General features: G+C 41.6%; 1 protein-coding gene across 1 annotated transcript in view; it reads left to right on the forward strand.

The window, feature by feature from the left end:
- Positions 1-7,536: 7,536 nt before the first annotated feature.
- The window catches only part of LOC309622382 (mitotic checkpoint serine/threonine-protein kinase BUB1-like), a 31,377-nt gene continuing 13,414 nt past the window's right edge, over positions 7,537-25,499 (forward strand). Inside the window, exons 1-13 of the mRNA XM_082409458.1 lie at positions 7,537-7,765; positions 10,884-10,943; positions 11,029-11,167; positions 11,990-12,186; positions 14,941-14,984; positions 15,675-15,775; positions 17,270-17,322; positions 17,415-17,599; positions 18,833-18,984; positions 21,414-21,667; positions 23,442-23,500; positions 24,783-24,911; positions 25,008-25,118. Of these exons, the coding sequence (XP_082265584.1) occupies positions 7,620-7,765; positions 10,884-10,943; positions 11,029-11,167; positions 11,990-12,186; positions 14,941-14,984; positions 15,675-15,775; positions 17,270-17,322; positions 17,415-17,599; positions 18,833-18,984; positions 21,414-21,667; positions 23,442-23,500; positions 24,783-24,911; positions 25,008-25,118 (1,630 nt within the window). The 5' untranslated portion in view covers positions 7,537-7,619. The remainder of the gene's footprint in view (positions 7,766-10,883; positions 10,944-11,028; positions 11,168-11,989; positions 12,187-14,940; positions 14,985-15,674; positions 15,776-17,269; positions 17,323-17,414; positions 17,600-18,832; positions 18,985-21,413; positions 21,668-23,441; positions 23,501-24,782; positions 24,912-25,007; positions 25,119-25,499) is intronic.

The raw sequence follows: 25,499 nt of genomic DNA on the forward strand, positions 1-25,499 counted from the left end.
AGTAGCAATAACCAATCAAGAAATGAAATTAAGGGCTTCCCTGGTGGCGCAGTGGTTAAGAATCCACCTGCCAATGCAGGGGACATGGGTTTGAGCCCTGGTCCGGGAAGATCCCACATGCTGCGGAGCAACTAAGCCTTTCCGCCACAACTACTAAACCTGCACTCTAGAGCCTGCGAGCCACACTACTGAACCTACGTGCCACAAGTACTGAAGCCCACGCACCTAGAGCCCGTGCTCCGCTACAAGAGAAGCCACCACAATGAGAAGCGCAGGCACTGCAACGAAGAGTAGCCCCCGCTCGCCGCAACTAGAGAAAGCCCGCACACAGCAATGAAGACCCAATGCAGCCAAAAATAAATAAAATAAGTAAATTTTTTAAAAAAGAAGAAATGAAATTAAGAAACTATTTTTCATTTACAATAGCATCAAAAATAATAAAACACTTAGGAATAAATTTAATCAAGGTGGTGCAAGACTTGTACACTGAAAACTACAAAACATGGTTGAAAGAAATTAAAGACCTAAATAAATGAAAAGAGAACCAACGTTGTTGAGTGGAAGGCTATCACCACTGTGCCTCTAGTTGCCTAGGGTTAGTTAGAAATTTTTGTCATTCCCTGGGGAAAAGAAATCATCTACACATGAAGCATGCCCATGTAATATATATGATAATTAACTATTGTTGAAATCTTTATTTAACCTAACAATGGCCTTTCCTCAGCAAACCAATTAATATTGATTCACGATCACATCAGCAAGCCAAAACCTAATATTTAAAGTTTCATGTTCTTGTAAGGATTCCATCTGCCCAGAAGTTACATCATCCATGAGACTAATCCCCGATCACCAAGTAAGTCGAATGTTTTCCTTGTCTTTTGTTCATTTTTTATTTTTCTCTACCTTGTTCATTTTCTACAAAAATTTGCCACTTCCTCCCCTGCTTCACAATTCTCTGGACTCTTGAGAACAGAGACCATCTGCTTCATGAAGTATTAAATAAAGTTTGTTTGTATCACCTCAATTGTCTTCATTTTTTTTTTTTAACACCATATATATGCCTAGACTAAGCATCTGGTAAACTAGGCTCCAGGTAACTCATGGTACCCTCAACATCACTCCTTTGTTTCCTAAAGGACAAACAAAAGGACCTCATTCAGACTTTGATACACAGACAAGAATTATACTAGTGCTCAGCTATACAAACATCTGTCAGGACTATCCCGGAAGTTGATGCTTTTAAATAAACAAGTTTGAAACTTGATTTTAGCTCTTTTCTCTAGATTGGGAAGTGTCCAGCTCTTTGAAGGGGCAGAAGCAATCCAATCTGAGCAAGAATACTAAAGACTTAGCAACTTGATAAGAGGAAAGGATTGCTGTCCTGAAAGTATAGATAATGTTATAAGGTAGAGAGGCTATTAATGCTAATGAAATTTTGAGCTTATGCTCAGAGATGCAGACCACCTCCATGGTATAATAAAAAGAAATTTGTCTGGTCTATGACCAGGGTTCCTGGCACAGAGCTTCAAGAACACTGGGAATTTCTTAAGTGATCACAGTGTCTTTGTTATACTAATGAGATGACACCTGGTGGGTCCCTATATAGCCTCAGGATGGGGACTGGTCAGCAGAAAGGTAAATCATGTGATTAGAAGGTTGGGGCTTTGAGTCCTAACATCAGTCAGACCTCCTGACATCAAGAAAGGGGAGGGAGGGTCGGAGATTGAGTTCACTCATGTGCCCAATGATTTAATCAGTCATTTTTACATAATGAAACGCCAGTAAAAACTCTGGACACTGAAGCTCAGTGGAGATTCCTGATTGATGAACACACTGACGTGCCAGGGAAATAACATACCCTGACTCCACGGAGAGAGGGTCCACGTTGAGGACACTCCCAGACCTTGCCCCATGCGTATCCTTTATAATAAAGCTGTAATCGTCCACATAGCACTTTCCTGAGTTCTGTGAGTCATTACAGTAAATTGTCAAACCTGGACGGGATTGTGGGAACCCCTGAAATTGTAGCCAGTGGATCAGAAGTGTGGCTAGCTGGGAACCCCTGGAACTTGTGGCTGGTGTCTGAACTAAGGATGATCTTGTTGGGGACCATGCCCTTAAACCTGTGGATTCTGACTAACTCCCAGGTGGCTAGTGTCAAAGTTGAACTGCAGCACACCCAGTTGAGGTGGAAACAAAACACCTTCTATGAGAACCAGGAGAAGGGTTGGTCCATCATCACTTAAGAGAGGTGTGGTCACCTGTCACTGCCTATATGGCCAAACTGCTACCTTTAAGATAAAGCTGGCCAGGGCCTGATGATGGTGTAGTTTTTCCTAAAAGCCTGACACTTTTTGAGCAGTGATTTTCCCCAAGAAGCCAGAACTACTTTCTTCTACAAAACATTTTGTAGAGTTCAGAGATGCTGCCTGATCTGTATTTTCTGCCTTTTCCTTTACATGCTCTCATAAGTCTTTTCTTTCCAATTGCCTTGTAGGAATTAGGGTTATGAGTAGAGTAGGTATAGCCTACAGAAAAGTTTTGTTGCTAAAATACCACCCTGAGTTTAATTAGAAGAAACTAATTAATATATCCATTTGGGTAAACTTTAAAATAAACAAAAGCCTCCATTTCTCAGGGATCCAAAGGAAAAAGGGTGGGATCTGAAGTGACTGTTCTCATCCATCTTATTTTGTAAGTCATGAGAGATGGAATGGGTGACAGCAGCTGTGAAGAGAAAAGGAAGACAAGCTCTATCTTAGATGCTGGGGGACAGAGGGAAACTGGAGAACAGCCATAAGTCCTTGACATTGATCACGAAGTCATCCCACTCAATTAGGGTTGGAGAAGCCTAAATCTAGGGGAGTGAGTCCTACAAATTTAGGAAAGTGCCTTTGATGAAGGGAAGAAATATGTTTCATGTGTGCTTTTGATTCCAAGACTAAAGTTTGCTGTATCTGGTTTCCTAAGTCTTAGGAGAACAACCTGCCCCAGAATCCAAGACAGCACAATTTACACAGCAATGGAAGGATACAACCAATGTTCGCGTACAGAAGCTGAAGAAAGAACTCTGTAGCCGACAAGAGGGATGAATTCCGAAGAGATGCACAGAGCTAAGGTAGGCCAGTTTGGAGAGAATACGAGCAGTCATTTATCAGGATGCAAGACTAAGCTTATGAAGACCTGAGAGGCCTCTAATAAGGGAAGAATAGGATAGAGAAAAGAATAGGGTCTCTGGTCTCTAGAACCAGGCTCAAAACGTAAATAACATCTGGGTATCACTTAGGTCCTTTAAACAAATACCAGCCTAGTACATAGAACTGAACATTCTATTAAAGATTCTTGGGGAGGCTGATGGGGGCAGGAAGCTGGGATTCCCATCCTTTCTCCTAGGCTGCAATGATACAAGAGTACATTCTGGGTTTTGACCACACAGGCATCTTCTGAAGTCACCAAACAGTCTCAGATGAAAAACATTTCAGATGGGCTTTATTTTTTCCTTTCTTCATATCAACTTTATTCTTAATGTCAATACTTTATAGCCCCTTAAATCACTTGTCAGCTTTCTGTAACCATTTTAATTATAAATCTCTAATCTTATATGATGTTTCAGCAACATATCTAATACTGCTATTCTAAATTCTTTTAAATTTCCCAGTGGAAGGAAGATATATGTGTATCTGTGATTGTTTGCATCTGCCAAACAGGCAGTACCTAGAGAAAAATAATCACTTTTCTAAACAGAGCTCTAACTTTGATATCATGTGACAACCCAAGAAATTGAGTGGAGAACCTTCTGAGGCTATAGGAGAGTGGAATTCAGAGAAACATTATGAAGACAAGGAGGCAAATTTCTTTTTTCATTTTACATATCAGGAAACTGACACCCAGATTAAGAGTTTAAGTCATTTGCCCATTATCTGCTTCTTGGGAAAGGCAAGGTTGGAGCTCATGTCCCCTGACGTGGCCTGGTTTTCCTTCTCCAATAAGTCTGGAAATTATGATGTTGGAATAACAAGTCACTGAAAGCCCAAATATGAATAAAAATACTTTACTCACTGGCCTTCCTATAACTTAGAGAATCTATTAGTCATTTTACAGAAATAGACATTTAATATTGAAATTAGCAAGCAGGTAAAGTAAATTAGAGTTTTAAAGGAAGAGAGACTTGTAACTGCACATTTCTGCCTCAGAAGCAGGAAAGGCAAACTTAGACACAGGTGGACCATTTACTCCCACCCAGATCAAAACAAGCCTCCCCCCTTACATTCTGGGGTGGGTTTGGGAAGATAACAGATTCACTAAGGCAACAGCAATGCCAAAAATTAAAGGGAGGGCTAGATCAGTGAAGCAAGGATTATTATTTAACAGATTTTCAGATATTCCATGGCAATCACCACACTCTCAACACAAATCTGAGAAAAAAGGGCAGAGGGAGAAGATTAAAGAAGATAAGAGTCAGAGCAGATGAAATTTGAAATGCTGTCAGTGGCACGAGCTTCCAATTAGTGAATTTTTTTTTTTAATGGGCAACATATTTGCGAGCCTTTGGGTATTTTCTGCTTCTATTGATTTATGTAAATTGCCAGCATTGCGGGGTTTATAGATTTGCTTCATCAAAGTATCAAACTATTTCTTCATCAAACTCTTTGGAAGTTCTTCCTTTATTCCTGACATGTAGAGGTAATGTGAAGCTCTTAGAAAAAAACAATCATTCTAGGCTTAGGAAACAGCACATGAAACTTCCCTCAATAAGAAGCTCCTGAAGCCTTTCAACCTGGCCTGTCTCTCCCTTCCTTCCACGGTGCCCAGTCTTGTTACGTAGGAAGGTCAAACGCCTGGTTACCTCTCCAACTCAGCATATTAGAAAACAAGCATCAACCTTGCCAGCTTCAATGGCTGTTTCTGTCAATTCTTCTAGGCCACCAAATCATCTTTCTTTTCTTTTCCTTACATACTGAAGACATCATTGTGTTCTGAGAACTCTCCCTCCTTGAGATCTGATTCCCTACTTTACCTTCTTCCATTCCCTCTGCCTCCAATACCAGTTTAAAGTCTGCAAATTACTGTTCTCTGCCTCTGCTACCCACCCCTCCCTTCCCCTGTCCCCAGTAAATGCCAATTTATTGGGAACAGGGTCAATTAACCTAATAGGGACATTATGAAGAACCCATTGTGTGGGAGGGTCATTGTAACTGCCCCTCAGAATAAGAATAATGGCAGAGAGGGGCATCCATAATTAAGGACAAAGGGAAGGCATTGAGTAAGCCAGGAAATTATTCCTAGAAACACGTCAGATTCTAATAACTGCTGACAACCCTAGTACTTACTTCTGTTACTCCTAGATATACCCACAGTGATTGGCATCAGGGCTTTAGAGGGGATCATTGTGACCTTTTCAAGGGGCAGTGTGGAAGAGGCATCCACAATACTTCACCCTACTCCACAAACAAGCCTGGTGGGAAAGAAGCTCCTAGCAGTAGAAAGGAAGGAGGGCAGACCATCTCTGCAGCTGTTAGAAAACAGGGTAGAGGTAAGTATAATTACCATAAGGTCCTATAACCACAGTGCTATTTGTTCCCAAAAGGCTCAGTTTACTATCAAGATCAAGTACAAACTCCTTAATCTAGCATTTAAGATTAGACATCAAACTATCAAACCAGTCTTTCAAAAAGAATCTCCACTGCTCATTAGCAGGAGTCCTCAAGGGTGAGTTTCTTCAGTAACCCTCATTTACATCAGGAATGTCCTCCCCAGGCTCTCCCCAATCCAGATCCACCACCACCCCCTGCACCCCCTGTTAAGGCCCAAGTCAAAAGTTAAGCCCCCCTTGCCCCATGAAGCTTTCTCTGACAGACAGCAGACAGGCCCCACGTCCCCTCCCTCCTACAGACTCCCCTCGCAGATAGGCTAAATCATATGTGTATTAATTTAGCACTTAATACACATTAATTTCGCAATTAATATTTTCTATGTCTGTATCTCCATCTCCCAGATAATACCACTAGTTTCTTAAGGACAGGATCTGTTTCAGTAAGATAAGGTTGTAATTTGGTATAAACCCAATAGCAGTGGATGCCCGATCAACGTTTCCTGACTGTTGACTGATTGAGGTGCTATCAGACACAAGTGGAAGACTTGAGTTAGTGAGACCTAAAAATGTGTTAATTCCTATAATGGTCAGCAGAACCTAAACTTGTCTAAAGACCCCAGAGTGAGCACCCTCTGAGTTAACAACCCCACAAATTGGATACTTGTGTAGATCCAAATTAATTAATCAATGCCCTGAAAGAAATTCTGGACTCTGGGAGCATCAGGATTTCCAAAAGCAGCTAATTTTTTTTTTAAAGGTATTTAACTTAAGGGCCCTAAGAGAGCAAAATATCCACACAGCTTCTCTAAAAGGAAGGTAATCACATGAATAGCTCTTTATATTTTACTTGCATTGTCAAGTGGCTCTTGAAAGAACCTTGAGAAGTAGAATGGGAAGTTACTAAAAGACCAAGGGGCAGAGAAGGTTAGGCTGACTGTTTGACAACTCACTCTCAGGTAGGAAGCATCAGCGTATTACATATGTCTTCGTAGACATCTGGACTCCTTGACAAAGAGGTCTCTTCATTTTTGGTTTTCGAATCCATAAGTCCTCCGTCTCCATAGCTTCTAGTTCCACGGAAGATGGTGAAAGCGTTCCGGCCGCCATTCTATACTCTATCCAAACTTCCGTTCTTTAATTACCAGTTGGAGGCAGGAACAACTCCCAGTCCCTTGAGCCCTCATTTACTCTGTCCACACAGCCTTTCAGATCAGTTAAATCAAGCCTGGAGGTCTCCAAGGGTACCAACCCATCGCTTTCATTTGCCATGTATCAATATAATTTACATAACTAACCCTGAAGTGCCTACCCACATGCCCTCACGTTATAGCCACTAAGCTAAAACCCACTTAGGTTCTTCCCTGGGCTTTTGATGACTCACTCCCTAGCTCTCTGCCACAGCATTTTAGGGTCTGGAACCAAAATTTCACGGGCTTCAGCATCTAGGTTCTTTCCTTACAGCAAGGACGCGGAACAGAAAACTGCGGGAAACCGGGAGGTGTGCCACTCGGCGGGGTTCCGTTTTCACCCCACCTGCCTACCTCTTAAGCCAGAGGCAGGCATTTCCCCCAGGACTCTGCGACCTCAAACAAGTCTCGACTCTACAAACGGTATTAATTTTCTTTTTTCCATAAACCAGACATAACGATTCTGGTTTATTGGGAAGAGGCACGACTCTCCGGACCCAAGGGCCGAGGCACAATTTTTTCCACCTCGGGAACCTCAAGTTAGTTTTTTTTCTCCTACGATACCTTCCCTGGGATGATGCTTTAATCGTGTAACCATGTAAGCCAGTTGCAGCTTGGACAGCTAAGGAAAAAAAAACCCATTCCCTACTCCTGAGCCAACCTAGGACGCCCTCACCACGCCGCACCCCGAATCCCAGCCCACGCTCAAGACCCCGCGAGCTTTCGGTTCAACATGGCTGCGGGACGTGAAAGGAGAGGCCGGCGCGCGGGATGGAGGCGGGGCTTGGTCTCCCGGCAACGGCCCCGGCGATTGGCCAGCCCATCTGCAGCCGAGGCCAATGGTCAGGCGCCTTGCAAACGCTCGGCGTGGCGACTGCGGCTGCGCGGGAGATTCGAATTGGCGGCGGCTCTTCGCTGGCAGCGCAGGTGGGGCTGCTGCTGGCTCGCGTCCTCTAGCCATGGATAACCCGGAAAATGTTTTTCAGTAAGTGTGGGTCTGTGGGAGGGGACGGGTGGGGGCGTGATCCCCAGCTGCCGGCAGCCAGGGGGCTGGGGTACCTGGGTTCGGGCCTGGTGGACTGCAGGTCCCCGGCCCGGCCCGCCCCAGACCTGCCTCCCTTTGCCCTTCCCAACCCCTTTCCTTGGCTCCGGAGTTTGTCCCCTCCCACCGTCACCCCACCCACCCCCACCCCATCCCAGCTGGGTTGTGGGCCACTAGGGAGCCGTGGAAAGGACCGCGCACCGTGTAGCCGGGACTCTCCGCTGAGATCCCGGCCCTGAGGCCGAGCTGCGGCCGGAGTGGCAGTTTGGGGGGATTTGGACGGTTCCTGAGGCCCTCAGCGCTCCTTGATTCTTTGTAAGGAATCCGCTCTGGGCAGATCGCCGCTGTGGAAGTAAAACGTCTAACCCAACAAAAAAAACTTACATGTAGGTTTCATGAGAAACTTTCAAAGCCACTCATTTTAAGATTCTGCGAAAGAGAGAGAACTTAAAATTGCTTTAACCCATAATCCCACAGTCAATTTTTAAAAGGCTTTGAATAATGTGCACTTTAAGGGGAAAAATGTTCCCTTATGTTTATCGTCATTTATGTCAGCCTGCTAACAATTTTTAAAATTCCCACGCCTTTGCTTTTTATTTGTATGACTTAGGTGATATATCCAGACTGTTTCAAAAGCATTTAAAACACTTAAACCATATGCGACAGGAAGTAAAACTGGTTAGTTTTATCAGCACCGAGGTAATCTTAACTCTCTGGGGATCCGAAGACTCAGGTGGTTAAGTGCTGTCAAAACAAAAATTTGTTTGCCTTAAGACTTTTTCTTTAGCCCAGCCTGCAAAGGATTTCGATATTAGAGGCTCGTTTTCCCCCATTTTAAAAAAGAAATCAGGTATTTCCGACCTTATTTTGACTTTTTAACTTTTTAAAATAAGTACTACATTTACATAGTTAAAAAAAGATTTAGAAAACTGTTCACTGCGCTCTATACTTGACTGCTCTCCCACTCCCTCATATGTAACCATTTTTCTAGTTTATTTTTATATTTATTTTGCAAATATAAATATTTATATTATAATAACATATGACCATATCTATATACATATATGTACGCGTGTGTACAATTCCTGCCTTTATTGCACATAAAATGTAGCAGAGTGTACACACTGCTTTTTTTGCTTAACACTATCCTTGGAGATTTCACTCTATCAATCCATAGATTCTTTTCTCATTCTTTTTTACAACTACGTGATATTTCATGTACCACAATTGATCTAAAAAGTCCCCCATTGATGGATACTTGGGTTGTGGACAATATTTTGCTATTACAAATAGTGCCGCAGTGAAAAATCTTGTACACGTGACATTTTGCATATATCTGTCCTCTAGATTCCCAGAAGTGGGTTTGCTAGATCAAAAGTAAATCCATCTGGAATTTTGGTAGATCTTATTACCAATTGCCCTGGCAGGGACTGTGTACACTCCCACCTGCAAGCAAGTTGTAGGAGTGCCTGATTCCTTTGCTTCCCCTCTACACTTGTCACATTGTTGCAGTCTGGTGGGTGAGAAGTTGTATCTCAGTGAGGTGAATTTCTCTTATGAGAGAGGTTGAGTATATTTCTGTGGAATACCTTTTGTTCATTTCTTAAACTGGGTTGGGTTTCGTTTTTTCCCCCCAACTTCTAGAAGCTCTGTTTAGTTATCCCAGTTTATCATTTCTCTTTTGACTCTGCTTCGTGTTTTGTTTTGTTTATTTGACATATAGAAGCTTTTAATTTATATGTAGTTGACTTCATCTAGCTTTTCTTTTGTGGCTTCTGGATTTGGAGTCATAAGAAACATTGATTTCATCTGTATCCTGAGGTACAAGAGCTAGAAGAAAGTATTACTTTCAAACCTTTTTTCCCTACCCCCGAAAAAAGTCATGTAACAAAAGTCATGTAGCGTCTCTGATAGAAACCTAGGAGTGTTCCTTAGCTTGACTGTCTCTTACCCATTGTGCAATCCCATCAGCAAGTCTCATTGTTTCTTTCTCCAGAACACCCAAATTCCACACTTACTGTTCCCACCATGGTCCACCCTGTCACTGGGGCTCTGCAGTAGCTTCCTAACTGGTTTCCACCTTCTATTCTCATCCCCCACCCGCTTCTTCACTTGGAGAGACAGAATGCACATTTTAAAATGCAAATCAGATCTTGTCATCCCTACCCTTCTCCTACCTCAGCGTACTTACACAGCTGCTTGGACCCCTGGCACCGATCAAATGTCACCCCCTCAGAGAGGCAGGCTTTCTTTCCCTGACCACTCTACCTAAAAATAGTAAGTCCTGTCACATTCTTACCCCTTCTCCCATCTTCTGAGTTTTTCTTCCTGTGTGCTTAATGTCACCTGACAATATTTTACAGTTTTCTTTTTGTTTGTTTGTTTACCGCACTAGCACCTAGGGGCCCCTGGAGAACTTTGCTTTGCTTGGTTGTTTTTTTTTAAGCTGTGGTTGGGTACACGGAGGTCGGGCCAAGCAGAGTTCTCAGGGAGCTATAGCCACTGACTTCTGAGCATTGCCATTGTGTGTTCTTCCTCAGGGACGTTGTGTTCCACTGAGGCCCAGAAAGCAGACTGTATCTGGAAGCCCTGATTGGTGGGACCCTGGGCTGTCGCGCACCCTTCACAAGCCCTCTTCAGGTCTTCCAGCCAAGCTCCTGAGCAGCAAGGGGAGGGCTCTGAGTCAGTGCCATGCCTGGGGCCCAACATTAGGAGGAAGAGCAGCAAACTTCTGGGTGCTGCCCCTCGTGGTGGTGGTAGTGACACCGGGAGTCAGTGAGAGGAGAGGGAGACTCTTGGGGATAGACCTGGGGACCTTCTTTTAGCTGCTTCTTTATAGGGCTACCTCAGGGGCCTTGCGTCTTACTTTCTTCTGAAGAAACACTGACTGCTTCCGAGTTTTCTGACTTCTGAGGGGATGCTGTTTTCATTTTTATTATAGCATTTGAATTGATATTTAAGATTTCTATTTTAAGGTGTATAAATGACAAATATAAAATATATCTTTTGCTTTTAGGAAGTATTCCTAATAATCCCACGTACATATTTTTCTCTGCTCTAGAATGTTCGAAGCCCATATGCAGAGCTACAAGGGCGATGACCCGCTTGGTGAATGGGAAAGGTTAGCATTTTGTTTATTTATTTTTTTCTGTAAACAAACTATATATGCTGCCCTGAAAAGTTAGTATTATCCATATTTTTTCTAGTTACATGCGATGGGTAGAAGAGAATTTTCCTGAGAATAAAGAATATTTGACAACTTTATTAGAGCATCTAATGAAGGAATTTTTAGATAAGAAGAGATACCACAATGACCCAAGGTTCATCAATTATTGTTTAAAATTTGTAAGTATACTTTCAGATGTATAATCACATCTCTAGTCATGTGTCCTTTTGCTTTTTACCCCAGATTTGAAGATCATTTTAGACTGTCTTTTATTCTGATACCTTACGTTTCATAAATTTTTTTTAAGTTGTATGGCCAGAGACACGTATTTTACAACCTTTTGGCTTCTGTACTGTGGAATCAGTGATTTAATTTTAAAATCCTCCTTCTCTGTGTATCAAGTCTGAAATGTGACAACACGAGGTAGAAACCATTAGATTAAAAGAAGGTTCGTTGGATGAGAAGCATGTTTGGGGAAGGGGAGATAAGCAGGCACTCCCAGTGGGTTCCTGGGAGTAAACTAAATTCATTGCAAATAATTAAGAAAATATTAACTCTCAGAAATGAAATTTAGTTCTAAAAGGAGAAGGCCGCCTCAGGTTAGGCTGGGTCTCTTCAATCTTGAAATAAAGGCTTGGGGGCGTGATTTCTAGTAATAAAATCATGAATGGAGTAGATAAAGTAAACAGGGATTTGTTGACTAAGTTTCAAAATATGAGGATTAGAGAAAGCCTGTGGAGCTTGAACGAGTATAACTTTATGTACTACGTTACAGAACCTGCTGTCTTGGGAAATAACGTGGGTTATCTGGGGACATTGAATGTCAAGGAAAGGAACGAGCTTAACTTTGAGGCTTGCCATCAGAGGACCACACAGGCCTTCCCCTGCACAGTACATCCTGAGGCCTCCAGGAAGACGAGCGCTGCGGGCTGGCTGGACTCGGCCACACTGAGACTGGCAGTGCCCTCGTTCTCATGTCTGTCTGCTTTGGATTTCTGCAGGCTGAGTGCAACAGTGACCTTCATCAGTTTTTTGAGTTTCTGTACAACCATGGGATTGGGACCCTGTCAGCCCCTCTGTACGTAGCCTGGGCTGGGCATCTGGAAGGCCAGGGGGAACGGCAGCACGCCAGTGCCATTTTTCGGAGAGGAATTCAGAACCAGGCCGAACCTAGAGAGCTGCTGCAGCAACAGTACAGGTAGTTTGAAAATAAAACTCCACGCAGTGTCTCCTACCTTGAAATGCAACGTTTGCTCTTAAAAGATTTTTATTGTTGTCTGTTTGTACAGGGAAATCCTTCTCATCGGGGGAAATGTGGATATATAGAATAGTAGAAAAGCTGCCCAGAAATATTACTGTTAACATTTTTGTGCACTTCCTTCCAATATCTTTTCCGATGCCTATGTGTGTGCCTTAGTGTCTGTGTATTTTTATAGCAGACCGTACTGTATGTCTGGTTGTATGTACTGAGCTTTATACTGCTCTTAAGAAATTATGCACTTTTATACTACTTATAAAGTGGTTGTGAAGTCTGCCGCAGAGCTATGTCATAATTTAATTATTCTCCAATGGAACATTAAAGTTGTTTCCAACATTTTGATTTTTATAAATAACAACATAATGAATATTTTAATGAATAACTTTGTTTTTCACAATTTTTAACTTTTTCAGTGATTAAATACACCTCATTTAGGGTGTTATTTATATATACCCTAATACAGAAAACTAAAGAAGCAGAAGAAACCCGTCAATTTTAGTTCTCATTTTTTTCTCCACTTGTAACAGGATTGCAGGCGTGTTTTACGTACATAGGCAGCCCTGTGTCAAGGTCTTTTTTCTTCATCATAAAAGTATTTCCTAATGTATTTCTTATTATTATCTGGTTCCTTCTGATAGATTCTCAGAATTGAAACTATGGAGTCAAAGGGTGTATGAAGAGTGTTCAGGCTTGTGGTACATGTAACCAAATTCCCTTCTCAAAAGGTGGTACAGGTTTCTGCTGTCTCTGTCTAGCAGCATAGAGACAGCTTGTCTCACTGCACCCCTTGCCGGCTCTTAATACACTCATCGTTTTCAACTTTGCTCCAGTGCGCATGCTCTTTTTAAACTTTATTATGAGAATTTTCAAGTATGCGTTAAAAAATGAAAAGTTAATATAATGAACCTGCATTTACTTATCACTTGCTTTTAATAATTATTAATATTTGATCACGCTGTGCTGAAGGATTTTTTGTTTAATTAATTTATTTATATACTTCTGGCTGCGTTGGGTCTTTGTTGCTGCACGCCGGCTTTCTCTTTGTTGCGGTGCACAGGCTTCTCATTGTGGTGGCTTCTCTTGTTGCGGAACATGGGCTCTAGGCACGCAGGCTGTAGAGTGCAGGCTCAGTAGTTGTGGCGCGTGGGCTTAGTTGCTCCGCGGCATGTGGAATCTTCCCGGACCAGGGCTCAAACCTGCATCGCCTGCTAACCACTGCGCCACCAGGGAAGTCCCTGTGCTGAAGGATTTAAAGCAGATCCAAAACAGCAAAATATTTTACCCTAAACACTTCCATAAACATCTCAAAAAGGTGATTTCTTACAGAACCTTACATCATTTTCACACCTAACAAAATGAATAGTAATTCTTTAATATCATCTAATTTTCAGCTATTCTTCATTATGTAAAATGTTTTTGTTTTTTGCCTTTTTTTTAAACCGTTGGTTTGTTTGAATTGAGTCAGACAACATCGGCATTTGTCTGCATTTGGTTGTACATCTCTCAGTCTCTTCATACTGTGCACCCCTCCTCATATCACCCAAAAATGTCGGGCTTGGAGGTTGCATATTACTTGATAGGTTGATTAACATGCAAAGATGCATGAAATGACATGTTTAAGAAGTCCTCACAGCATGAACAGTAATATATCTGCTTTTTAAAATAGTTTTGTACTTTAACATCTTTCTTCAAACCATTATACTTTTCATATGTTCCAGATGTAAAGAATGCCTAAAATAGAGAGTTCGAACACCCCATGTTGTAACATGTACATACTTGATACCCTCAGAAGGAGGGTATGTTTGTTATATGAATTTAAGAAACACTAACATAAATGGGGCAAAAGGAGGAATTTTTCTAATATAAGTGTATTGGTTATGAAGACAATCCGAGAATTTTTTTTTTTTTTAAATTTTGAAGCAACTCTAAAATTCAACTTTACATTCTCTCTTTTTTTTTTAATTAATTTTATTTTATTTATTTATTTTTGTCTGTGTTGGGTCTTCGTTTCTGTGCGAGGGCTTTCTCTAGCTGTGGCAAGCGGGGGCCACTCTTCATCGCGGTGCACGGGCCTTACACTATCGCAGCCTCTCTTGTTGCGGAGCACAGGCTCCAGACGCGCAGGCTCAGTAGTTGTGGCGCACGGGCCTAGTTGCTCTGTGGCATGTGGGATCTTCCCAGACCAGGGCTCGAACCCGTGTCCCCTGCATTAGCAGGCAGACTCTCAACCACTGCGCCACCAGGGAAGCCCTACATTCTCTCTTAACCTCAGTCTTTACTAGCTTATAGTAAGCTGTCTATCATGTTTAGTTTTCACTTTTTAAAAAAAAATAATTAATTAATTAATTAATTTTGGCTGCTTTGGGTCTTCATTGCTGCGCGCAGGCTTTCTCTAGTTGCGGTGAGCAGGGGATACTTTTCGTTGCGGTGGCTTCTCTTGTTGTGGAGCACAGGCTCTAGGCGCACGAGGTTCAGTAGTTGTGGCACGTGGGCTCAGTAGTTGTGGCACATGGGCTTAGTTGCTCACGGCACATGGGGTCTTCCCAGACCAGGGCTTGAACCTGTGTCCCCTGCATTGGTAGGCAGATTCTTACCCACTGTGCCACCAGGGAAGTCCCTAGTTTTCACTTTAATATAATATATATTGAACTGTAAATTATAATCTATATTGATGCCTTTATTGCTGTCTTTTAGGTTGTTTCAGACACGCCTCAACGAAACTCATTTGCCAACTCAAGGTAAATAATGCTTTCTAAAATGTCCAAGATGTTGGTAATTTAGTCTGATATTCACTACCTTTTTTTTGTTTTCCTTAAAAAACAAATCCATCCACTATTTATTGATTATATTGTCTTAGATAACAGGGATGGTGCTCTGATAATAATAATGCCTGATAAATATCAGAGCAGGGGCTCTGTCATAGCACTTTAAAAGAAACCCCCCTCCAGCACACACACACACACACACACACACACACAAACTTGGTGATTTCATTGTATTTTTAGGATTTTTAAAAAATAAAAATAAAAATTGCCCCACATAGAGGACGATACCTACTCTGAAGTGAATCTGCTCTGAATTGAATCAAATGTGTTTAATGCAACTTTTAAAGAAATGTAGTATTTTTTTTTTTTTTTAGAGATAATAGATTACATTCTAGCATTAAGCACTGACTATCCTGTTGTTTAAAATAACTAGAGTTTATATGTCTTTCAGGGACTTTCTTGGGCATTTTGAATTGATTAGAAAGCTGTCTCTACCATATTTCTCTTATTTATAAAGTATTTTAGTTGCACTTTCTGAGACAGTGTAAATGAGTTTATTTTTTAATGCTACTTATTGAAAGATCAAGGGAATGTATCTGTAATAATTTTATTTAATATGGTTTTACCCTTATTTCTTTTTATTTCATCTTTTTCCCCTCATAGCAAGAACCTCAGAACCTCTGCATAATGCTCAGATTGTAAACCAACTGGTAACATCAAAATCCAATCCAGGAAATAACTCAGGCTGCATTTCTAAGAATCAGGTAATAATAATGACTGTAGTTCGTGTGGGAACTGGGAAGGGTATGGAATGGTCATCCAGCTACCTTCCACAGCTACTTGGGCATCTCATTTCTTTGACCTTGTCTCCCAAGACTCTAACCTCCATGTCAGCCACCTGTGCCTGCGGCACCTCTCCGGGCCTGTCATCATCCACCACTGCTCACCTCAAATATTAAATTTAAAATAACTCACTGATCATCACCTCCTGCATTGTCTGACCTAGGGACCCCTGCTCCATGACCTCCTGTCTTCGCCTCCTCCCAGCAGCCTCTGTCCTCCTTTGTTCTGTGGGGCTCCCTTGCACAGGGCCAGGATTCCCTACCGTGGGTCACACCCACGTGGAGGCACCTGAGCCCACCTAAAACACTCCTGGCTTCGAACCGTAACCTCAGCCAGGGCTTTACTACTCCCCGGCAGTTATGCTTCCAATTTCCCAGTTCACTCTTTATGTTTTACATATCACTTATGTTTCCCATTTTACTCTCTAATGCCAAATTATAATGATTTTACACTTCTTTTTACTCTCCTCAAACTTGAGACCTGACTACCTCTAACCTCTTCCTCAGGAACTGGCAAAAATACTATTTCAGGGAAACAGCAGAAGCCGTCAGATGATGTCTGTCCATTTCTGCCACCAACCAATAAATAACTTCACCTTTCCCTGCCATTGCAGTGGGGCAAGGTGGCTCTTCTGCCCTGATGGCTTATTAGCCTGTGAAAACGCTCTTTCCTTGCTTCCCAGCATCTTTCCTCTTCATAGTACTGTTGCTCTTTCAAAGTTTGCTAAGGACCTCCTCTAAGCTAAATCCCATGGAAATGCCTCTGTTCGTAGTACACATGTGCAGGTTTTATTAATGTAGCACATTCCTGATGTAGAATATGAATTTCCAACTTTGACAGATACTCAGATGATCCCAATTTACATCCTACTCATGTTTGCCAGTCTCATTGCTTCCTGTTGTCCCGACTGTAATTTTCTAGGCAGCAGAGTTGGGTCTTGTTCATGGTCACTTCCCAGGACCTAGCTCAGGACATGACACGTATGAGATGTTCAGTAAATACTTGTCTAGTGAATGAATGCTAGCATTGGAGACTCCTCAACATAGAATAGTACCAGAAGAAAATTTTAATGATTTTTTTTTTAAATATAGCTATTTGGAATGTTAAACTCATTACACATAGGTGCTGTGGCTCAGCTCCTGGACTATGTATCAAAGGGAAGTAAGTGCCCTTCTTGACTACCAAGCAGATACTTTAAAATCGCTTTCTTATCGGACTCTAGTTGCAAAGTTATCATAAAAGTAATAATGCAAACCTAGGCTTCAGATATTAATTGTAACTTGAAAGAACATATACAAATCTACTCGATGATTCAGAGACCCCCTCGAGTGTTTTCATATTGTTTTGTGAAGTAATTTGGATGATAGCTTCTTTCCAGATAAGTGAGTGCTTGTGTTTCTTTTCTGTCTTTCTAGGGTTCAGAACTTTCTGGAGTAACATCTGCAGCTTGTGATAAAGAGTTGAATATGCAAGTACAATCAGTGCATTCATCTATTACTTAGTTTCCTTCAAGAGCTGCTTCAGTACACTGTTGTAAATAATGTATTTTCCCCATTTTAGGGAACAAAGGGTGATCATGATTTCTAAATCAGGATATTCTGCACACCCACCTGTGGCAGCCAAAGCTGATGTTCAGCAGGTTGTCATGTATTGCAAGGAGAAGCTTATTCGTGGAGAGTCAGAGTTTTCCTTTGAAGAGCTGAGAGCCCAGAAATACAATCAACGGAGAAAGCATGAACAATGGGGTACTTGCAGTCTTACAGTCTGAGCTATCCTAGGTCACTTAACATAATCCTCATCTCTGAGTAATTACATTTTTAGCAGATAATTGACTATACTGAAAGAATCTGCAAGAAAAATGTCTCTAGCTCATCCTGTCAGGAGCCTAAAAATCTTTGTTTAATACTAGTGTAGCAACCACATTTGTCCAAAGGCTAAAGTGGTGTCTTTTGACAACAAAACTCGGGGTTGAAACAGCACTAAAGGAGATAGATATCCACACCAGTGTTACCTTAGCTTTTAGTGAAGTAGATATTTTTAACCTTTCAAATAATATCTGTACAGATTTGAACTTCTTTATCTAGCAATTCTAAACCTCTGGGTCCGTTATTTGGACTGTGAAAGGATTAAGTTAGGAACTGGAGTTGAGATTTTTCAAGATCTGCAACTACTGTAAATAAGACATTCAGGAGTCCTCTGATGAAAGTGCCATGTTATTCATGGCTGTGCTGTACAGTGGATCAAGCTTTGTTCCCCAGGGAGAACTGAATGTTAACACCAGTGTTGGCACTTGCCTTTGCTGTAACAATGTGGACCTCAGAGGAAAATGAACCTCTGTCCTACTCAGCGCTTTTACACCATCTAAGTATTTGTGCTGTGCCCACTCTCTAGGCCACTTTTTGTTCATTCATTATTTCTCTTTTGGTTGACAACTGAGAGGACAGTCAGTTGACACTCGTGGAGGACTCTTTTGTGCCTTGCACAGATGCTAATTTCTGAGCTGGACGGTTTGATTTGTGCGTGATGTGGTTATGTTAACCAGTTATTGGAAATGGGACCAAGAGCAGTGTACCTGACACACTGACCTTTCAGTGCACTTTACTCTTATTCCTTCTTAGAAAGCACCTAGAGATTTAAATCTTTTAAAAACTGTTCCATTTTCAAATGATTTGCACAGTCGTGATTGTTCTACAAGCAGTGCTTAGTATCATACCGTGCTATTACCAAATATTTTTGTTGCTCATCATGTAAATTTTTATAACTTACATGCCCTGAACTTAAAAGTAACTGTGCTAGGGGAAGGTAAAAATTATAATTGAAAAGTAATACATATTTCAGTTCTAATAACCTAACACACATGGAAAAGACTAGTAAAAAATTTGCCATCTTAAAAATAACCTTTTACTGATTTTGCGTGAATTCCTCTGATGACCTGAATTTAAATTTCACATGCAAACCATATTTTCTCTTTCCTAAAGTTAATGAAGACAGGCATTATATGAAAAGGAAAGAAGCAAATGCTTTTGAAGAACAACTATTAAAACAGAAAATGGATGAGCTTCATAAGAAGTTGCACCAAGTGGTGGAGACATCACACGAGAACCTGCCCTCTTCCCAGGGGAGGTCTGAGGTGTGTGTGCTCCTTGCTGACGCTTCCCATGCCCAGTACAGGAACTTCTGTTTCTATTTGTCCTCTGTGTGCTCTAGTTTTAGAGTTAATTCTGATGTTAATTTAGTTACTAGCTTTCTGAATTATTTTCCCCCCAACAATGGGGGAAAAGGCAATCCAACACACTTCCAGCGACAATAGAGGTCACACTTAAAGAGCCAAGAATCAGAATGACACTGGGCTTCTCAACACCAACCCAGAAAGATGTTCAAAATGTAGAATGAGAAAGGAAGTTACAGAACAGAATGTGTAGTGTGTTTGTGTGTGTGCATGTGTGTGTGCAGGCACATACTTATATACTTAAGTATTAGCGTATATAATCCTTTTTCTGATTTTTTTTGTATTATTTAATGAAAATTCAAATATAATGATTTCTTTAGTTTGTGTTGAGAAGCCAGCACGCACCTGCAAGAATGGGTCTCAGGACCTGTTTTTTCTACAGACTTACTGTGGCCACATTCCTGTTTTCAGCTCCACCTTCACGTCCATCCTGAGATGTGTTCAAATTTCTGAACTTCTCTGGAGATCAGCCTCCTCCAGCTGCTGTTCTAGGTGTTAGGATTCCTTTACTGTCATTTGGTGAGGTTTTGGGAGGACGTGGATGATAAACCACGTGTTTAAGCCGCTGCCTTTAACCAGAAGCCTCTGTTGATGAACTTATGTCTGTATATGAGTGGTATAAGGATATATCTGCCAAATGGATCTCCATTTGTCCCTAAATCATTTATTTACCAGCTCAGCCTTTCCCTATTGGTTAAAAATATCTTATCACATACTAAATTTTTAAGGTATAAGATCCATTTCTAAAATAACTGTCTCTTTGTTTTAGTCAATAGGTTTCTTCTTGATCATTCCATGTTTTGATATCTGGTGGAGAAAGTCTATTATTTTTTTAATGTATTTCTTCAGAAATTAATATTATGTTTATTTTTAATCTTTACTAATTTGGTAAGTGAGAAAATGGTATAGGTCATTTTTAATTATCTTTTTTGATGACTAGTGAGAATAAACTTTTTATATTTTGTCCATTTGTCTGTGAAATAACTTTTCTTGCCCTAGATATTTGGTGCTTTTCTTAACAATTAGTGAGAATACTTTTCTATGGTGAGAAATTAACTCTTTGTCTTTTTTTTTTTTATTTATTTATTATTTATTTTGGGCTGCGTTGGGTCTTAGTTGCGGCACGCGGGATCTTTCCTTGCGGCGCATGGGCTTCTCCCTAGTTGTGGTGTGCTGGTTTTTCTCTTCTCTAGTTGTGGCTCGCAAGCTCCAGGGCGCATGGGCTCTGTAGTTTGTGGCACGCAGGCTCTAGTTGAGGTGTGCAAGCTTAGTGGTTGTGGCGCAGGCTTAGTTGCCCCATGGCATGTGGGATCTTAGTTCCCTGACCAGGGATCGAACCCACATCCCCTGCATTGCAACGTAGATTCTTTACCACTGGACCACCAGGGAAATCCCACTCTTTGTCTTTTAACTTGGTAACATAGGAGTGTACATGTACAGTCTAAGTACGTGTGAGTAGAAAAGCAAAGATTTCAAGTTAAGGGCCGTGTCGTTCCCACTGTGAGCCATGCTTTTGTGGCAGTTAGTGCAGTTTATATTCATGTTTCCTACTCATTAAAGAGAAAATGGTTACCAAGGGTATTTTAATAGAAGGAACACCATTATGAGCATTTGGTAACATTGACTGTTAGTCTTTTCCCAAAATTAAGTAAAGAGAAATGTGCCAGTTCTTAAATACTAATGAATGGTCAGGGCTGGTATTTTATTTTATTTTATTTTTTTAATTTTTTAAAAAAATTTGTTTATTTTATTTATTTATTTTTGGCTGCACTGGATCTTCGGTGCTGCTCCCGTGCTTTCTCTAGTTGCGGCGAGCGGGGGCTACTCTTCGCTGCAGTGCATGGACATCGTGGGCTTCTCATTGCAGTGGCTTCTCTTGTTGCAGAGCACAGGCTCTAGGCGCGCAGGCTTCAGTAGTTGTGGCTTGTGAGCTCTAGAGCACAGACTCAGTAGTTGTGGCGCACGGGCTTAGCTGCTCCACGGCATGTGGGATCTTCCCGGACCACGGCTTGAACCCGTGTCCCCTTCATTGGCAGGCGGATTCTTAACCGCTGCGCCACCAGGGAAGCCCCGAGGCTGGTATTTTAGTGGTTAGAAGTATGAGCTGCCGGTCGAGTCTGTGGTTAAGAAGCTACAGAAGCATCCACCATGTAGAGTGGCCTTTGTTGTTGACTGTTCATTTCAGGATACCTGGAGGGGTAAGGAGCTGGCTCAGGAGGAAAGGAATCTACTGAAGAAGACAGGTGCCATTCTTTGAAAAGCTGTAATACCTAATTAGTAGCAGTCTGGACCTCATGGCTTTGTTTTTGTTTGTTTGCTTACCATGAAAGGTCAATCCAGCAGGTATGGGGCCACCCACAGGCTCCCCGCAGGAAGTGAGAGCTCCGAGTTTTCCAGCTGTCCATCAGACCTCAGAGAATGCAGGAGAGAAACCCGGAGAGGCATCTGTTGTTCCTCTTCTGGCAAATGCTGTCACTGCTGCTTTGGTGTCCCCAGCCGTCACCCAGAGTGTAGCTCCCCAGGTTCCTTTGGCAGCCCAGCCAGTGACAGATGCCATGTTTACAGTGGCCAGCAAAGATGCCAGGTAAGCCAAAGGTAGCCCTAGAGATGACAGTGATGTGAATGGTGTCTGACGGCTTCTTTACGTGACCTGTAATATCAAGAGCAATGTGTAAATGATGGATGAGTCTTGTTTTTCAAAATAATTTTTAGATGGGCATGTAGTGGAAAAAACAAGTTACCAAAACATTAGTCCTAAATCTTTCAGCCTCACTTATTGTTTCTTTTTGAGTATGTGTTTTACTTCATACTTCCCTCTTAAATTAAAATTTTTCGATACACTGAAACTTAACAATCTTTTTGAAGCTGAAGAATATACAGCTGTTAAACTGAAATTGCCTTTGCTTACTGGCTTTGACTGAACATATGTAGGGGTTCATTACAATCCAGATAGTTCCTTGACATATATTCTTCTCATATTCCTTCTGTCTTTCCACCGGGAGCAGTTTGGGATTAATAATCTGTTACACAATATGCCAAAATATGTCTATACACTGCTGTGGAGGTTTTTTCTCCAATTTTGAGGGATTTTCCTAGATTGCAGAAATTACAATTATTGTCGCATCGCTTGTTTATATTTTCCTCTTCAGTCACTTTGGTGCTCTCTCTTTTTTAAACATAAACATTTTATTGATCTATTAGAAAAAATAAAAGCTACAATGTAGCTCACACCCTCCCCTTGGGCTAAACCCCTTGGCACAGATTATGGTTCTTAAGTACTGGTTCTCCTCAATGTCCAAGGTTAACTTTTACCAATGATTTCTCCTGGAAATAAGATTTTAAATTATCATGGTTTTTCAGCCACATTAGGACGATAATTCAGACCTGTGTCGTGTATCAAACCATGTGTGTAAAAAGAGGACTGTTGTGTGGGGCTGTGACTTCATTAGTTCTTCGTAGTTAATTTGCACAACACTAAGATGGTCACAGCAGCAGCAATGACAGGCCCCTGGAGACATGATGCCTGTCCAGCTGAACCTTATAAAATTAGGAAACTCTTTAACCTAATGAACATTCAGATCAGTCAGAAGCCTTTCAGACTGACCCTGACCTTGGCCTAGGCAAGGGACTGAAAGGACCCCCCCGTTACACTCTCAGTGACCTAGACGGCTGACCACGACAGAGAAAGGGCACCTTACTCTGGTATCTCATATAAATCTCATGTTTTTATGACAGTTTAATGGGGATTTGTAAGATTAAAAGTGCTTTGCACTTTTTACTTTATACCCTCACAGGGTCCATTAAGGGAAGCAGTGTTAAATAGACAGATGAGGTCCACTATCACGACTGTACTTAAAATAAACTGTGATGTAAGTGTCTCACGTACCATTCTTTCCCCTCTTGATAACTGCTGAAGTCTAGAGGACAATGCACTGTGGCTACCTGCCCATCACGGGAGAGGTGGTCCCTGTAGCGAAGGTGCCAGCGCTTCCCCACGTCACAGCACAGGAGAGTGGTGCTGGGCGGCAGACCCAGAGCTGGGGGTTAGCCCTTTAGCCTGTGTAATAAATGGGATCGTTCGAACCAGCGAAGCCCTTATCCTGCCCTACCTCCTGTATGAATGATTATCGGGTGTTAAAGTACAGAATCACTATGTCAAGCAAACGTGAATACCTGGCCTTTATCTGTAAGAATTATTGTCCTCGAAAGGAAATGAAAGAAAACATAAAACATCTTATTCACTTACACTATAGACCTAGGCAGTCCCATCTGTGTTTTAACAACAGGCTCGTAATTGCTGACATTTTTTTACTGTTCTTTCTTGAGAGTTAGTGTGTCTCAAGAGTTTTCTCTTCCAGGTGTATGAATAAAAGTACTCATGAATTCAAGCCACATAGTGGAGCAGAGATAAAAGAAGGTAATGTTTAACTATTGATATAATACATTTGTGTCTAAGCTGTTTGCCCAGACTCGTTCAGGTCGCTCAAGGGTCTGTTTGGTGGCTGCAGTTCGTGAAGGCTTCAGGCCTTAATGAACTTGGGTGTCAGCTTTCCCGTTCTTAGAAGGCAGGGGTTAGTTAAACCCCAGACCATTTAAAATAAAGGTAGAAATTCACTTGACAGTCACATCTTCTTAGTTGGAATCCTTTGGAAACTTGATTTGTGAAAACTTTCTTATTAAATTTCTCAGCAGATTAATCTAAAACCAGAGTCATCTTTAATATGTTGTGAAGAAGGAAAGGTGATTAAAAGTTTAATTAGGAGTGTTATACTTCTGTTCAGTACTACTTTGTTAGAGGTATTTGCATAAAAGTTTTATAAATAAAGTAAGACACATGGATTGGGTCTTCATTCCCCCCACTCCTTCATGTACTGTGCCATCCTTTCCAATGACAGTTTAGTGGGAGCAGAGCTACTTGCAAAAGCAGTGACACCTACATTTAACCAGGACCTAACTGGGCACTAGTAGAAGCCAGGCACTGTTCTAGGTAGTGAGAGATGCAGTCACGAACAGAAAGGACAGAAATCCCCACCCACGAAGAGGGGGAAAGGAAGTGTGGCTGTTGGTGGGAGAGGGGCCAGAGGTTGAAATTTCAGGGACAACTGGGAAAGACCCTCATAAAGAAGGTGATATCTGGGTAGCGACCTGACGGGGGGGAGCCACCCACGCAGCCCTTGGAAGCCTGGTTTAGGTGGAGGGAACAGCAAGGGCAGAGCCCTCAGGCAGGAATATCCCTGAATTGTTTGGAGCACAGCAGAGCGGGAAGGTGAGGTGGGAGCCGAGAGGCTCAGGCTGTGCAGGGCTGTGTACGCCATTGTTGGGACCCGGCTGAGGGAGATGGAAAGCCAATCCTAAGATATACAACGTCACTATTAACTATTTCTTGGGTATAGTGGAGCAAAGAGGGCTATTTATGACCAGTCTGCTAATTTGATATGATCTTAGATGAAGCCACTTAATCTCTTTGAGCTTTTATTTCCTTTTCTGTAAACGGATACTTCTTGCCTTATCTACCTCGTGGGACTATTATAAAGAGAAAAATGAAAGATATGAAAGCATGATAGTAATGGAAGTCCTTAGTGAGGATTATCAAGAATAATAAAAATGTATAATAAGTATAATAAGTTTCTTAAATTGTGCCTTCTAAACTATTCTGATTTCTCTACTGATGCTGCATTTTGTCCCCATTTCTTTAATAGGGTGTGAAACACAGAAGGTTGTTAACACAAGTTCTTTTCACACAACTCCTAACACATCACTGGGACTGGTTCAGGCAACACCATCCAAAGTGCAGCCGTCACCCACCGTGCACACAAAAGAAGCATTAGGTATATAAGGCCTTTTGTTTGAATGTGTAGCATCTGACAACAAATTAATGAAAGCTCTTTTGCAGCCATGTTTACCATTATTTCTATTCTTTTAAGGTTTCATCATGAATATGTTTCAGGCTCCTACACTTCCTGATGTTTCTGATGACAAAGATGAATGGCCATCTCTAGGTCAAAATGAAGATGCATTTGAAGCCCAGTTTCAAAGTAATAACAGATTGTTTAATAGCTGCTAAGTGGATAGCGTTGTGGGTGGTTGCCCACAGAAATAGCAAGGATTATACAAGAAGTGGTCCTGCCCTTGGTTAGCTTGTCACATAAGGGCATGGAGTTTGTGAAATAAAAAATACAATGTTGTTTGGTAAGGTACTCAATGTGTGCCGTAGACTTGGTTTGTTTCTTAAAAAATAATAAATAGTAAGTGCTAAAGAAGGACAAAATCCGCATGGGTAGGAATGGCCAGGAAGGGCTGAGTAGTTGAGGGATGCTTGAGCCTTGCCCAGCAGAGGAATGTTCGGGCTGGAGTGTTGGGAGCCAGGACTAGCCCACCTTTGTCTAGAGTCAGAGGATTTGTGCTGGAAGCCAGAG

The sequence above is a fragment of the Balaenoptera borealis genome, assembly GCF_965194805.1.
Source record: "Balaenoptera borealis genome assembly, contig: HAP1_SCAFFOLD_2348, whole genome shotgun sequence".
Lineage (NCBI taxonomy): Eukaryota > Metazoa > Chordata > Mammalia > Artiodactyla > Balaenopteridae > Balaenoptera > Balaenoptera borealis.